The following is a 12,919-nucleotide window of genomic DNA, read 5'->3' as shown; positions in this document are numbered from 1 at the left end:
GTTTCTAAAAAGTTGCAGGTTTGTTCAGGGATATAGAAAGTTCTTGACCAAGTGTAAGAAATCCACAAGGGCCCGATGAGGGGTGGTGCTAACGCTGAGAGCCTCCTAATCTTGAAACTGCTTGAATTGGATTTAGAAGGCCAAACCAAAATCGTATATGCAGGCAACACCATTCTTGTACTCTTGATGGGTTCGAGCATGTCCAGGAATCCGTCCTGTCTCTCAATTTCTAAATACGATACAAAACAATGGAAGTAGTAGACTGTAACAACGATTAAGTCTATGAACAAGCAAGGAAACATTCAAACGGACTTGTGTTATTGAATGGTGGTGCACTTCCAATTTTAATTAAAATAGGAAGAAATCCAAGTGTCACTGAATGGTAGTACACTGGGGCTTCTAACAAAAACAGGAAGAATTCTGGGGTGAGCGCTATAGAACTCCTTTAGGTCTCACCCACTTCATACAGAGTACAATTTATGTTGTTACTCTAATATCTCAAACCTCACTTTTTTTTCTCCATTGAGAGTAGTAGAGTTGTAGAGACAAATTGAATGGCCCCTTCTTCGCAAAGTTGTAAAACACTAGAACCCCTGATCCTAATTCGAAAATTATGTACACTACTGACGTATATCACAAAACCAAACGCATTGGATTTCTAGATGATTTGTGATCTTCAGCTCAAATCTCATGTCCCTACACATGTTTTATTCGTGATTCAACCAGAACCAGAATATCGAATTCTTGTTTTTATCCAGTTAATAAATCAGGGAAAATAGATACATACCTTCATTCCTCAATTAAAGGCCAACGCTTTGGGGAAAGCTATATAGTTTCCGGGGTGTGAAGTTTTGGATGGAAACAAAAAAAATTGATTTTTTTATTTCCCCCAAACAACCAAATCCTTTTCGGCTTCTTCTTCTTTTCTCCGGCGACTCCACCATCTCCGACGACTCCATCATCTCCGACGACAATTTTTTTTTTTTTTTGTTCTCCTCTTCATCTCCGGCGAAGGGGAGGAGCCCCTTCGACGGAGGTTTGGTTTCCAGACGAGTCTGGTTTGATCTTCAAACCAGATCTCGTCTGGTTGTTCAAATCAGACGAGCTCCGGCGAAGGGGCTCCTCCCCTTCGCCAGAGAGAAAGAGAAGAAAGAGAGAGAAAGAGAAGAAAGAGAGAAGAGAGGGAGAAGAGAGAGAAAGAGAAGAGAGGGAGAAGAGAGAGAGAGAAGATAAAGAAAGAGAAAAGAGGGAGAAGAGAGAGAGAGAGAAGAAAGAGAAGAGAAGATGGTGAAGTCGCCGGCAACATCCGGCCGGTGACTTTTTCCGGCGACATTAAAGGAGTGTTCGGTTTAATGTTTTTTGTTTTCCACCGTCTTCCCCGGAAACTTTAATGCTTTCCCCAAAACAGTAGCCCAATTAAAACGTTCCGGGTTTTCACTCCGGCAGAGATGGTAGGTGCTATTTACAGAGCTACTAAGTGCTATTTACAGGTCTGGCTATTTGTAGATCTACTTTTTACTATTTACAAATCTTTTAACTTCCTAACGACTTATTAGTTATTTAGAATAAAACCCCTATTTTAGAGATAGGTCATTCCTCTCCATCTAAAATGCTGAAAAAATAAACATCAAACCGACCGAAAATATTGAAAAAATAAACATCAAACCGATCGAAAATATTGAAAAGTTAAACATCAAATTGACCGAAAATGTTGAAAAATTAAACATCAAAATGGCCGAAACATTAAGAAAAAAAAATTAAACATCAAAAATCAAGTTTCTTCAAAAAAAATTTCTTCACACAAAATTTCGTCACCGAAATTATTTGGTAAAAACGTTACCGAAATTTGTTAGTAAAAACGTCACTGAAAATGTTCATCGTTCTAAGCATTATTTCACCGAAAATTTGGGTCGTTCACTTACAATGTTGACCTAGAAATTTGAGTTCTTTTTTAGAATAATCACCATAAACTAGTTTATTTTAGGATTTTTGAGTGAGAGGCCCAAAAAATGGAGGGTAAATAAGCATTACCCCCAGCCAAAAAAAAAATTAGAACCCAGTCCAAATTGTCAGGACAGCTCACAGTTTTTTGGCTTTTATTTTATTTATCCCTCTTTTACCCCTCCACGGGAAAGTTCTGTATTTTCTGACAATCTGACGGACGACAGCGAAGCAATTAATTCCCCGTACATGACGTCATGTTAGAGAAACATTCAGATTTTCTGAAAATTCAAAAATGGCGCCATTTTTTGACGAAATTTCAGCTAATTTTTTTGGATCCCTCCCATTATATTTTGTTTCAACTCCTTCTTTCTTCTTATTTATACATCCAAAAATCTTCTTCATCATTCTTATTTTGTTTTTCACATTTTATCTTCTTCATCTCTTTCAATCTCTAAAAACATAAATTTTCTTTTCTTTCTCTCTCTAAAAGTTTTATTTTCTTATTTTTGGATGTTCATCATTCTTTTTTGTTTCACATTTTATTTTCTTCATCTCTTTCAATCTCTAAAAACATCAATTTTCTGTTCTTACTCTCTCTAAAAGTTTTATGTTCTCATTTTTGGGTGTTCATCATTCTTATTTTGTTTCACATTTTATCTTCTTCATCTCTTTCAATCAATCTCTAAAAACATTAAAGTTTTCTGTCTTTCTCTCTCTAAAAGTTTTATGTTCTTATTTTTCTTCTTCATCACTCTTATTTGTTTCACATTTTATCTTCTTCATCTCTAAAAACATCAAAGTACATAACCAAATGTCCAGTGCACAGAACCATTTCCGGTACAGGAGAAAATTCCCAGTTCAAAAGTGTCCAGAACTAAACCAAATGGCCAGTACATAGAACAATTCACGGTGCACAAGAAAATTCCCCAGTACAAAAATGTCTAGTACATAACCAAATGGCGAGTACACAGAACAATTCCCGGTACACAAGAAAATTCCCGCTACAAAAATTTCTAGTACATAACCAAATGGCATGTACACAGAACAATTTCCGGTACACAAGAAAATTCCCAGTACAAAAATGTGTAGTACATATCTAAAAAATGACCAGTACACTAAATAGTTCCCGGTACACAAGAAAATTTCTTTACACAAATCAATGAAATACTACCAAAAATGAAGAAATTTGTTGAGATTGGAAAGAGATCAGAAATAAATCTGGAAAAAAAGAACGAAATTTGTTGAGATTGGAGAGAGAAATATGTGTGGGAGAAAATAAAAAAGAAATAAGAAATAAATCTGGAAAAAAGAACGAAAATGGCAAGTTGGTAAATTTTGTAATGGTAATTCTGTAAATTCGTGGAAAGTACAAGGTTTAATGTCAGGTGCGTCAGACTATGTACTATGTAAATAGCAAAACCTTTTTACAGAGAAAGTGAAAAAATTCCAATTTTTAGGCTTTGTAAATAGCCAAAGTAGTTCTGTAAATAGTTTTTTCAACTTGAGAGTAACAACTAACAAGAACCGGTTCAGCAGATTTACCTGGTCAGAGAGAGTCCATATTTGGGATAAGAATGACCAGACAGTAACAAGTACCGGTTCCAGACTGCCGAACCAAAACCGACACAGACTAATACGTATAGTTGGCGGGAAAAAGGTGATGTTTCGCTTGGTGCTTCTTCTCCAGAAAGATACTTTTTTTTTTTTTTTTTCTAGTATCTTCTCCAGAAAGATACTAATAATAATTACGCGCGCGGCGCGTCTTTCATAAACAGTTCGCGCCAGTAGAGAGTTCTTCATCTCATTTACGAACCTTTTCTCCTATTACGATCTTCTTGGGTTCAGCGTTTCATCTTCTGGTTTAGCTTTTCAGTTCCTTCAATCGTTTTTCTTGTTCTTTCTAATGTATTGAATTTCATTATTGAAAGTTAGGGTTTCGATTAGGGGTTTTTACTGGTACCGGTTCAATGGGAAGTAAGAAAGTGAATGAAGAAATGATGATGATCGTTAGGTCAGTTGTTGGTCAAGATTTCTCAGACATGGATATAATCCGAGCTCTTCACATGGCCAAGAACGACGTAACTGCCGCAATTAACATAATCTTTGACATGCCAGATTTTAGGACCAGAGCCGAGGTTAGAAAGGATCCCGAAGCCTCGTCTCAGGATTTGAATTCCGAAGATGTAATGATTGTGGCAAACCCTAATTTGGTCGAATCTGATTCAAGAGGAGGTTCTAACTTGATCCCTCAGAGTAGTGTTCTCACTGAATCTGAAGCACCCAAGAAGCCCTCCACTAGTACTGGTAACGAATGGTGGTTGATTGGTAGTTCGGAACTTGCAGGATTATCCACTTGTAAAGGGAGAAAACTCAAACCAGGCGAAGATGTATTTTTTTCATTTCCTTTCAAGAAATCTAATTCGCCTGCTACAAGTAAGCCTTTTGGTAAGGGAAGATCATCGGTTTCTACTTGTTCAGAGATTGTGAGGTTTTCGTCAAAAGATTCTGGAGAGGTTTGTTCTGAACTTAAAGAACTCATTTTTTTCTCTTCATCATTGTTTTCTTGGTTAGGTTTAATTGATTATCATGTTTTTAAATCTGTAATGTGTTTTAGATTGGTCGAATTCCAAATGAATGGGCTCGTTGCCTTCTTCCACTTGTGAAAGATAAGAAGGTCCGGATTGAGGGGTACTGTAAATATGCTCCTGATGTACTCTCCATTATGGATACGATTCTGCTGTCAGTTAGGTATGTTAGTGACGATATGAACTGTGAAAATTATAGTGTTGTCTTTGGTGGTTTCTTTATTTTCATTTGATGGCAATAGTCACTAGTGACACTATGTCACTACATATCCCCAATGGCCACCATATAATACCAATAAGGTGCTGAATGACAAAATAAAGCATACCCATCAGCTACATTTTTTCTGTTGTTCTCATCATCCTGTTTTCCCATTTTAGAAAAGAATGCTTCTTAAGTCGCTTACAATGCTCTCTTACCAAAATGCATGTTCTTTCGCATTTTGTTTCTGCGGTATAATTACCGAATGTGAATAACATCTATTTCAATTCACAATTGAGAGCAGAGTAAGAGGGCGATAAACAAAAGAAAAATACAGAGAACATTTGAGCTACACATTTCGTTGGATGCTCCACATTTGAAATGGGATTATGCAATGAGGAGTACATGAGTGTCTTCATGTAATTCTTTATATGGGTTTGACGAGTGTTAACAAATCTATGTTTTTGGACCATTCAGTGTATACATTAACAGTTCCTTGTTCCGTAAGTGCCGTCAAACTTCATTGAAGACAACCCGCAGTCCTACAGAGGAATCAGTTGTTCATCCTTTACCAAACTTGTTCAGGTTACTTGGGCTGACTCCATTCAAGAAGGTAATCTTTATTGTTTCTTTTGTATGCATGCGGAAAATTCTTTCATTTCTCTTCAGTTTCCATGGTTTAGAAGTCTGATTAGAATTGATTCTCATCTCGTCCAGGACAAGAAGTGGTTTGATGACTATATTCCTGTCTAGTTTATTCGAAATCATTCTAAATCACATTTGCTTTGACTTTAGGCATCTAGCCGTACTTAGGATTTAACATGCATTATTAATTATTAAATTCAAGTAGGATGGAGAAAATTGGGTCCACAACTTGTATTTGGTATACCACCTGAGATTCAATTAACTTTAGTGATGACACTTTATATTCTTGGATAAAAAGTGTTGACACTTTCAAGCTCGTTTCTTACATTGATGTTGTAATTAATTGGGAGGCATGGATGTCGTGAGATGTTCACTCCTTTTCCTCGACTTTTGTAAATAGTTTTTTTCTCTCTATATATTCAATCAAAGTTTCAAAAAAATTAACTTTAGTGATCCACTAGCTGCCATGTAGCAAAATTGATGCAAGTAAAGAATCCATCTTAAAAAGCTTATAAGGCTGCTAGCCTGCTACTAGTTAAGTTCTGTGCATTAATTTTACATTTGGGCAGTCTTTGTTGGTTTGTTTCTGAAAATTTGTCCCTTCTGAAAATTAGGCAGAACTCACTCCAGAGGATCTTTACACGAGGAAGCGACCTCGTGAGTCAAAGGTACTGTTCACAAAAATATTTTTTATTTTCTGCTATGTTGGATTGGGTTTAATACTAGTATTTGAACAGGATAATGTTGGATCTGATACCACATTATCACACAATGAGAAGTCTAAAAAGCTTTCCGGTGGAAGTGATGAAGAAAATGAACATGTACCTGTGTCGGATTCAGACTTGGAAAATATTGTAGGGGCAGGAGACAGCTCCGAGCTAGAGGTATTATTATGTCCAAGAACTTCCTACCTTCTTGTTGTGCACCCTCATTTAGTGCATGAAGACAATATAAATCTTCTTACTTGTGGCAGGAGATGGATCCGCCAACTACCCTTCAATGTGATTTGCGGCCCTACCAGAAACAAGCTCTTCATTGGATGGTTCAGCTGGAGAAGGGGGGACGTGGTGAGAGTGCAGCAACAACCCTCCACCCATGTTGGGATGCATATCAACTGGCAGACAAGTATTTGAAAAGCTAAACATGCTTTGCCTCTTTCATTTTCTCAGAAACTAGGTTTCTGAACATCCTTTGTCTTGCAGGAGGGAGCTTGTTGTCTACTTGAACTCGTTTTCTGGAGAAGCTACAACTGAATTTCCCAGCACTCTTCAAATGTCAAGAGGAGGTGTATGTGACATGCCTTATATCTCTTCGCTAATCAAGGATTTAAACTGTTTTTGCTTATACTTTGGTGGCTTGTTCTAACTTTATCGTTCACTTTAAGATCTTAGCAGATGCTATGGGTCTAGGGAAGACCATTATGACCATATCACTGCTTCTTGCACATTCTGAAAGGGGTGGCTCGTCTCGAGGTTGCCTGATGAACCAAAATTTTAGTGAAAATAGTGAAGTGAGCAATTTGTCATGTCAATCTCCAATTCCTTCTGAGAAAGCAAAGAGACCCTCTGGGTTCGATAAGCTGATGAAACCTAATACATCACTCATTGGTGGGGGAAGTTTGATTGTTTGCCCAATGACCCTGCTAGGACAATGGAAGGTGACTCCATATTTCGCTTCTTATTATGCACTTTATTTTGCACAATCTTACTTCTTATTGTCCATCTCTTGGTTGTTCGAGATTTCACTTAACAATGTTAGACTTCCTACTCATAAAAAAAGAAATGTAAGCTTTGTCCCTGTATATTGTCTTCTGCTAAAGTTACAATTTTTTTTCCATTATCTAAATTGCAGGCAGAAATTGAGACTCATACCCAACCTGGCTCTTTGTCTCTCTTTGTTCATTATGGGCAAAGCAGACCAAAAGATGCAAAGCTACTAGCACAGAGTGATGTTGTTCTTACTACGTATGGTGTATTAGCTTCAGAGTTTTCAGCTGAGGTATCTCCCTATGCTTAGTCTGGTTCATGCAACAGAATATCGGTATTCCACGAGACACTTCCGCACTTCCATTTACGAGAGATCTACGTTCTTTGTTTCAGGGTGAAGAAAATGGAGGACTTTATTCAGTCCGATGGTTAAGAATTGTGCTAGATGAGGCACATACAATAAAATCTACAAAAAGTCAAGTTTCAGTGGCTGCAGCTGCTTTAACTGCAAATTGTCGGTGGTGCCTTACTGGTACTCCTATCCAGGTGATTTATCTTACCGGGCTACGATTCTACATTTTGTCACTTTTTTTCTTTGGATGAAATTTAGTTTATGTTTTGAAAAGTTTCTGTTTTTTTATTTTTATTTTCTACCTCTATTTTTATATACTTTTATTTTCTTAAGATTTCGTTTCACTTCTTTATTTGTGACAGAACAATTTGGAGGACATTTACAGTCTTCTCCGTTTCTTGAGAGTTGAGCCGTGGGGCAACTGGCCAATGTAAGTAATGCACTTTATTTGACAATTTCACCCTAACTGATTACTGATGTTTTGAGGTGCCTATTTGCTTGTGAAATAAGTCATCAATTGTGCAGAACTTTTACTCTTCCACCTCAGGGACAATATAGTGAACAAGCGCCGAAGCGTTACTAACTATTAGCATTTTAGTTCTGCAAACTCCAACAAATCTGTTATTTCATGTATTTGTACTTGAAATAAAATACCACGAGGCTTTGTTTTCTGTAGCTAGATAAGGTGTGTTTAAATTATTTATGGAAAACTCTGCAACCTTGAGAAGGCACTTGTTTTTACTGGCATTTGCTCCTTGCTGGTACTGATGACTTCTTCTGTTAATTAAAACTTCAAATAGTCCATGAAATTTGGAACTTGGTAGAGTTTGTGTCGTTGAAAAGGGGGATTTTAGCATGTATCTTTTTTCGGTTCAGTGGTGCTGAATTTCTCTCATTCATACATTTCCTTTTGTATTAGATGGAATAAATTAGTTCAGAAGCCGTATGAGGAAGGTGATGAAAGGGGCCTAAAGCTGGTCCAGTCCATCCTAAAGCCAATTATGTTAAGAAGAACTAAGTCCAGCACAGACAAAGAGGGCAGGTAAATGAACTAATTAAAGAGAAGGCTTGTCACTACAGCTCCTTTTTGTTTTTCTTGTTTCTGACATTTTTATTTGCTTGCAGGCCTATTCTTGTTCTCCCTCCAGCTGATGTTCAGGTGGTCTATTGTGAACTCACAGAAGCTGAAAGAGACTTCTATGATGCACTGTTTAAAAGATCCAAGGTATACATATTTCTTCTTTTACGTGATCAGATGTAACTTTATAAGTGTCGACAGAACTTTTTCACTGGATGGGCCCCCTTTTCAGGTTAAATTTGACCAGTTTGTTGAGCAAGGGCGGGTTCTTCATAATTATGCTTCCATATTAGAATTGCTTCTACGTCTTCGTCAGTGCTGCGACCATCCATTTCTTGTAATGAGGTTTCACTCTTACTTCATCAGCTTTATCATTGCACATTTTATGTTTAAGCAGGCTATCATAACAGAGAAGAACACATTGCTTGTTTAGAACTTTACAGTAGTAAGGTTTGCTGCTCCATCCTCTTGGAGCCTAGATTAGTTCGTAGAAAGGTCACCCATGTAAATATTCCATTTCATTAAAATCTGAAAGATTGAACCTTTACGTTCACCCCCTTTTTTATAAAACTCTTTATAACTATTCTAACAGACCTATGCTTTAGAAACTAGTAAGCCGTTTATCTCTATCATTCTAAAATTTTACTTCATGAAATCTGACTCTGTACTTTTAACTTCTGTTACGGGAATACATGACCAATTTGAAGTCATATTAATTTTCAATATATTGTTCTAGAGTTTTGGTAGATTACTATTTGCATCGCAAGCTTATTTCCTAATGAAATTTGATTACTGTAATCATTAGAGACTAGAAAGTGTTACTTGAGTTTACCTTCAGGTAGTCTTGATAGGTAACAGTGTTGAAACTTATTCGTGTGCGTACAATTGCCCTTTTGGTATGTTGATAGCAATTAACATAGATAAAGGCAAACAATGAGAGAGGATTAAAAAACCTTACTCCACTATCTGACTCATGCTTGAGATTCATTGAGTCAGATGAAGCTCACCAGCACTAGCTGACCTAGTCTTGTCAAGATGAAATGGAAACCTTATCTAAGATTGATATGGATAGGTCTCTCTCTCTCTCGACTTGCCGTATCTTTGCACCTGTGTGGCCAGCTCCGGCAACTACGAAGCTTGAGCTGATCTCAGAGTCATGCTCCTGTTTCCGCTGCGGCTCGCTCTTGACTGTGACTTGCCGTATCTTTGCACCTGTGTGGCCAGCTCAGGCAACTACGAAGCTTGAGCTGATCTCAGAGTCATGCTCCTGTTCCGCTGCACAGATTTAAAGCTATAAAAAAGGGAAAACCGTACCTATTACGATGAGTCCGCTGGAATCTATTGCAGTGCTTTTAGGTCCTCTCTTCATAATGTTTGACTACAGTGATTCCAGAAGAGAGATGGATATAACTATCTTGTCTTAGGTTTCAGAAATTCAGAGATCTTGGTTTGTTTGATATATATGTACACAATAGTGATTGGTGGTGAAAGTTTTTATTTTGTAGTCGTGGCGATACTCAAGAATATTCCGACCTAAATAAGCTTGCGAAGCGTTTTCTTAGAGGTGGTCAGGATGCTGCACAAGGGGAATCAACTGATGCACCCTCAAAGGCTTATATCGAGGAGGTTGTGGATGAACTGCGCAAGGGGGACAACGGAGAGTGCCCAATCTGTCTTGAAGCTTTCGAAGATGCAGTGTTGACACCTTGTGCTCACCGCTTGTGCAGGGAATGTCTTTTAGCAAGTTGGCGGAACCATACATCTGGTTTATGCCCCGTTTGTAGGTATCTTCCAATTCTTTTTTTTTTGCATTTATGTTTATATTTTAATCAAATCTGGTTCTACAACAGATCATGCTCACCAATGTTTTATAAGGTAAAAAATCTTAATGTATCATTTTTTTTATCTACAGGAAAACCATTATTAAGCAGGATTTGATCACTGCTCCAACTAATAGTCGCTTCCAGATTGATATTGAGAAGAATTGGGTGGAATCAACAAAAATTGTGGCTCTTCTGCATGAGCTAGAAAATCTTCGTGCATCGGGCTCCAAAAGTATTGTTTTTAGTCAGTGGACTTCCTTTTTGGACCTTCTGCAGATTCCTCTTTCCCGGTGATGTTTCTCGACTGCATTAAGATTTGAAGGGGATTTCTTTGTTAATGTTTTTGTCATGTTTAATAGCCTAAAGTTTATGTTCTCTCTGTCCACAGGAGTAATATCCCTTTTGTCCGTTTGGACGGGACTCTAAATCAGCAACAGAGGGAGAAAGTAATTAAACAATTTTCGGAAGAAAATGATTTATCAGTATGTCATGGTTAAGAAATAATTTGCTTTTGTTATCTCGGCAGTAGCAGTTCATTATCTCAATGTTGGCTATATGTTCACCACAGGTGTTGTTGATGTCCCTGAAGGCTGGTGGAGTTGGAATAAATGTAACAGCAGCTTCCAATGCCTTTGTTTTGGTACGTTTCAACTTTCAAGTAATTTACCCTAATCATCTCTTTTGTTGGTATTACTTGGCCAGTTTAAGTTCTTGACCCGGCGACGTGTGTTACCAAGTAGGTTCGAACTTCAAAATACCAGCTTGTTGAGTTCTAATCTATGCATGTGCTTCTTCTACCTTGTTCCCGCTTTGAATCTCCTTTCATCTGCTAGCCACAAAAAACAGAAAAAAGGAAAACAAAAATGATTGGGACTTGGGAGGTCATACTGTTGTTCGATATAACACGAACGCTTACGCTTTTTTCCCTGATGATTGCGCTGGACATATTCTTTTTTATATAGAGGTTGACTAGTCATACTGTTGTTCGATTTTGTTGTAGGATCCTTGGTGGAATCCAGCAGTTGAGGAACAAGCAGTCATGCGAATTCATCGAATTGGTCAAACTAAAAGCGTTATGATCAAACGGTTCATTGTGAAGGTATATTTTCTTAATGAATAGTATCTTTTTGTCCCTTATCTAGTATTTAATGGTAATTAACGGTCCGTGCTTTGTCATATATTTTGATTTTTCTAACCCTTCTTGGATATACAGCTGAATCATGAATACCTTCTTGTTGGTCTACCGACCTTGGTTGATAACTTTATCACTAAATCTAGGAGAAACCTTGATAGGATGGCCAAGCAGTTAACTCTAGATATTTGAACTCTGTTTTCCTAGTGAAAATCGTTTCGGTCCAAGAATTGGAAAGAGATCTTTTTGTTTTTTTTAGATCATATGTAGGATTAAAATATTCGGTAGGACATTTTTCCGAATATCTGGAAAGTTATGGCTACTTGGAGGAAATATGGTTCAGGGTTTTCATTTGTGTACCAAAGAGGGAAAAAGAATGCGGTTTACTAAATCCTATCCTGATCTTTCTTGTCAAACACGACGGATAGGAGTTTGAGATTGATGCCTAGGGAGGCCGGTTTACTAAACTTGGCTTAACTTATACTTCATCGTTTTATGGTTGTTTTTATTAATACCTTTGAATGACATTTGATTTAGGGAACTGTGGAGGAAAGAATGGAGGCAGTCCAGGCCCGTAAACAACGGATGATATCTGGTGCTTTAACTGATCAAGAAGTACGATCTGCACGTATAGAGGAACTCAAAATGCTTTTCACTTGAAACAGCTCTCGAAACAGATCACCTCGTTTCCAGGTTAAGCAAAAGGAGCAACTCACTCACAACTCAGTTGCAGCTAAAAAAAGACGATAACTCGTGCAAGTCTGAGAGCTTATTTTTCTTAAACTTCTCAGGAAAAGCAGAGAACTCGAGCAGGTATTTCGACAGGCTGTGGTCACATTGTATCATTCTTTAGCACATAATGAAAGCTGTACTAGGGAGAAAGTGAGAGGTTCCCTTTCTTCGGAACCTACACAAAAACACCCAGTCCCAAAGCAAGTTTTGTGATGCTGAGTTCGGGTCGGAGTCTTACACTCAGCTCTTTCAGTTACCTTGAAGTTCATCAATGATGGTATAAATGTCATAAACCGTGTTGATCATTTAAAAGTTCAATAATTTAGTTTTGATCTGATTTTGTATTAATATATGCTGCTTACACTCTGACTTGATGGTTTGACTGAAAGCAGGTCCATAACTCCCTTGTACTAGTATACAGTTAACTATTTGTAGGCTGATGAACTATGGCTGTTTATTGAGGCACTATTCCGCTGAGCTAATCCGTTGTTTGGTACGACGAACTTTATCTTTGCGATTCTGGTTTGTTCTAAGGCGCTCCTCGAACTGTGTAGAATTGCTGGAGGCCCCTCCCTAAGGCGGCTCCTCGATTCTGGCAACTAAGTAATCTATTGTCAAAATCAATCTGCACTAATATGTTGTTCTCAGTCACATAACGATATTGCTATTTGTGTGGTAATTGTATTCTATTTTCTGCGTCAAATGTTGCCTTGGATTCTTATG

General features: G+C 37.7%; 1 protein-coding gene across 26 annotated transcripts; it reads left to right on the top strand.

Annotated features, from left to right (window-relative positions):
• The first annotated feature begins 809 nt into the window (after window positions 1-809).
• On the top strand, window positions 810-12,654 carry RAD5 (DNA/RNA helicase protein). Of its 26 annotated transcripts, none has more exons than XR_015230232.1 (24): window positions 830-1,451; window positions 3,481-3,601; window positions 3,720-4,457; window positions 4,559-4,692; window positions 5,206-5,341; window positions 5,988-6,041; window positions 6,111-6,257; window positions 6,347-6,498; window positions 6,576-6,660; window positions 6,758-7,030; window positions 7,225-7,371; window positions 7,473-7,625; window positions 7,794-7,861; window positions 8,351-8,473; window positions 8,557-8,656; window positions 8,742-8,854; window positions 10,015-10,293; window positions 10,422-10,622; window positions 10,721-10,814; window positions 10,901-10,972; window positions 11,333-11,431; window positions 12,002-12,157; window positions 12,256-12,473; window positions 12,589-12,654. XR_015230232.1 is itself a non-coding variant. In XM_086652046.1 (24 exons), exons 4-23 carry the CDS (start codon window positions 3,912-3,914, stop codon window positions 12,122-12,124), a joined length of 3,099 nt encoding a protein of 1,032 aa, XP_086508172.1. In that variant the 5' UTR covers window positions 858-989; window positions 1,117-1,451; window positions 3,481-3,601; window positions 3,877-3,911; the 3' UTR covers window positions 12,125-12,157; window positions 12,256-12,654. The 26 variants fall into 26 exon arrangements, 21 of the variants coding, with proteins under 21 accessions (XP_086508167.1, XP_086508164.1, XP_086508165.1 ...); XR_015230230.1 differs by having other exon boundaries at window positions 858-989; window positions 1,117-1,451; window positions 12,002-12,473; XR_015230231.1 differs by having other exon boundaries at window positions 858-989; window positions 1,117-1,490; window positions 3,877-4,457; window positions 12,002-12,473.
• Window positions 12,655-12,919: the final 265 nt, after the last annotated feature.

Source organism: Eschscholzia californica, unplaced genomic scaffold (genome assembly GCF_041429995.1).
Source record: "Eschscholzia californica isolate CP2 unplaced genomic scaffold, dmEscCali1.0.p SCAF_1, whole genome shotgun sequence".
NCBI lineage: Eukaryota > Viridiplantae > Streptophyta > Magnoliopsida > Ranunculales > Papaveraceae > Eschscholzia > Eschscholzia californica.
This window is presented reverse-complemented; position numbering and strand designations above follow the sequence as displayed.

Bases quoted from the DNA above. Each gene is read 5' to 3' on its own strand.
- RAD5 (XM_086652028.1), top strand. The intron at 4,458-4,558 runs GTTTGTTCTGAA...AATGTGTTTTAG, and splicing joins CGTCAAAAGATTCTGGAGAG to ATTGGTCGAATTCCAAATGA. The intron at 11,432-12,001 runs GTATATTTTCTT...CATTTGATTTAG, and splicing joins TCAAACGGTTCATTGTGAAG to GGAACTGTGGAGGAAAGAAT.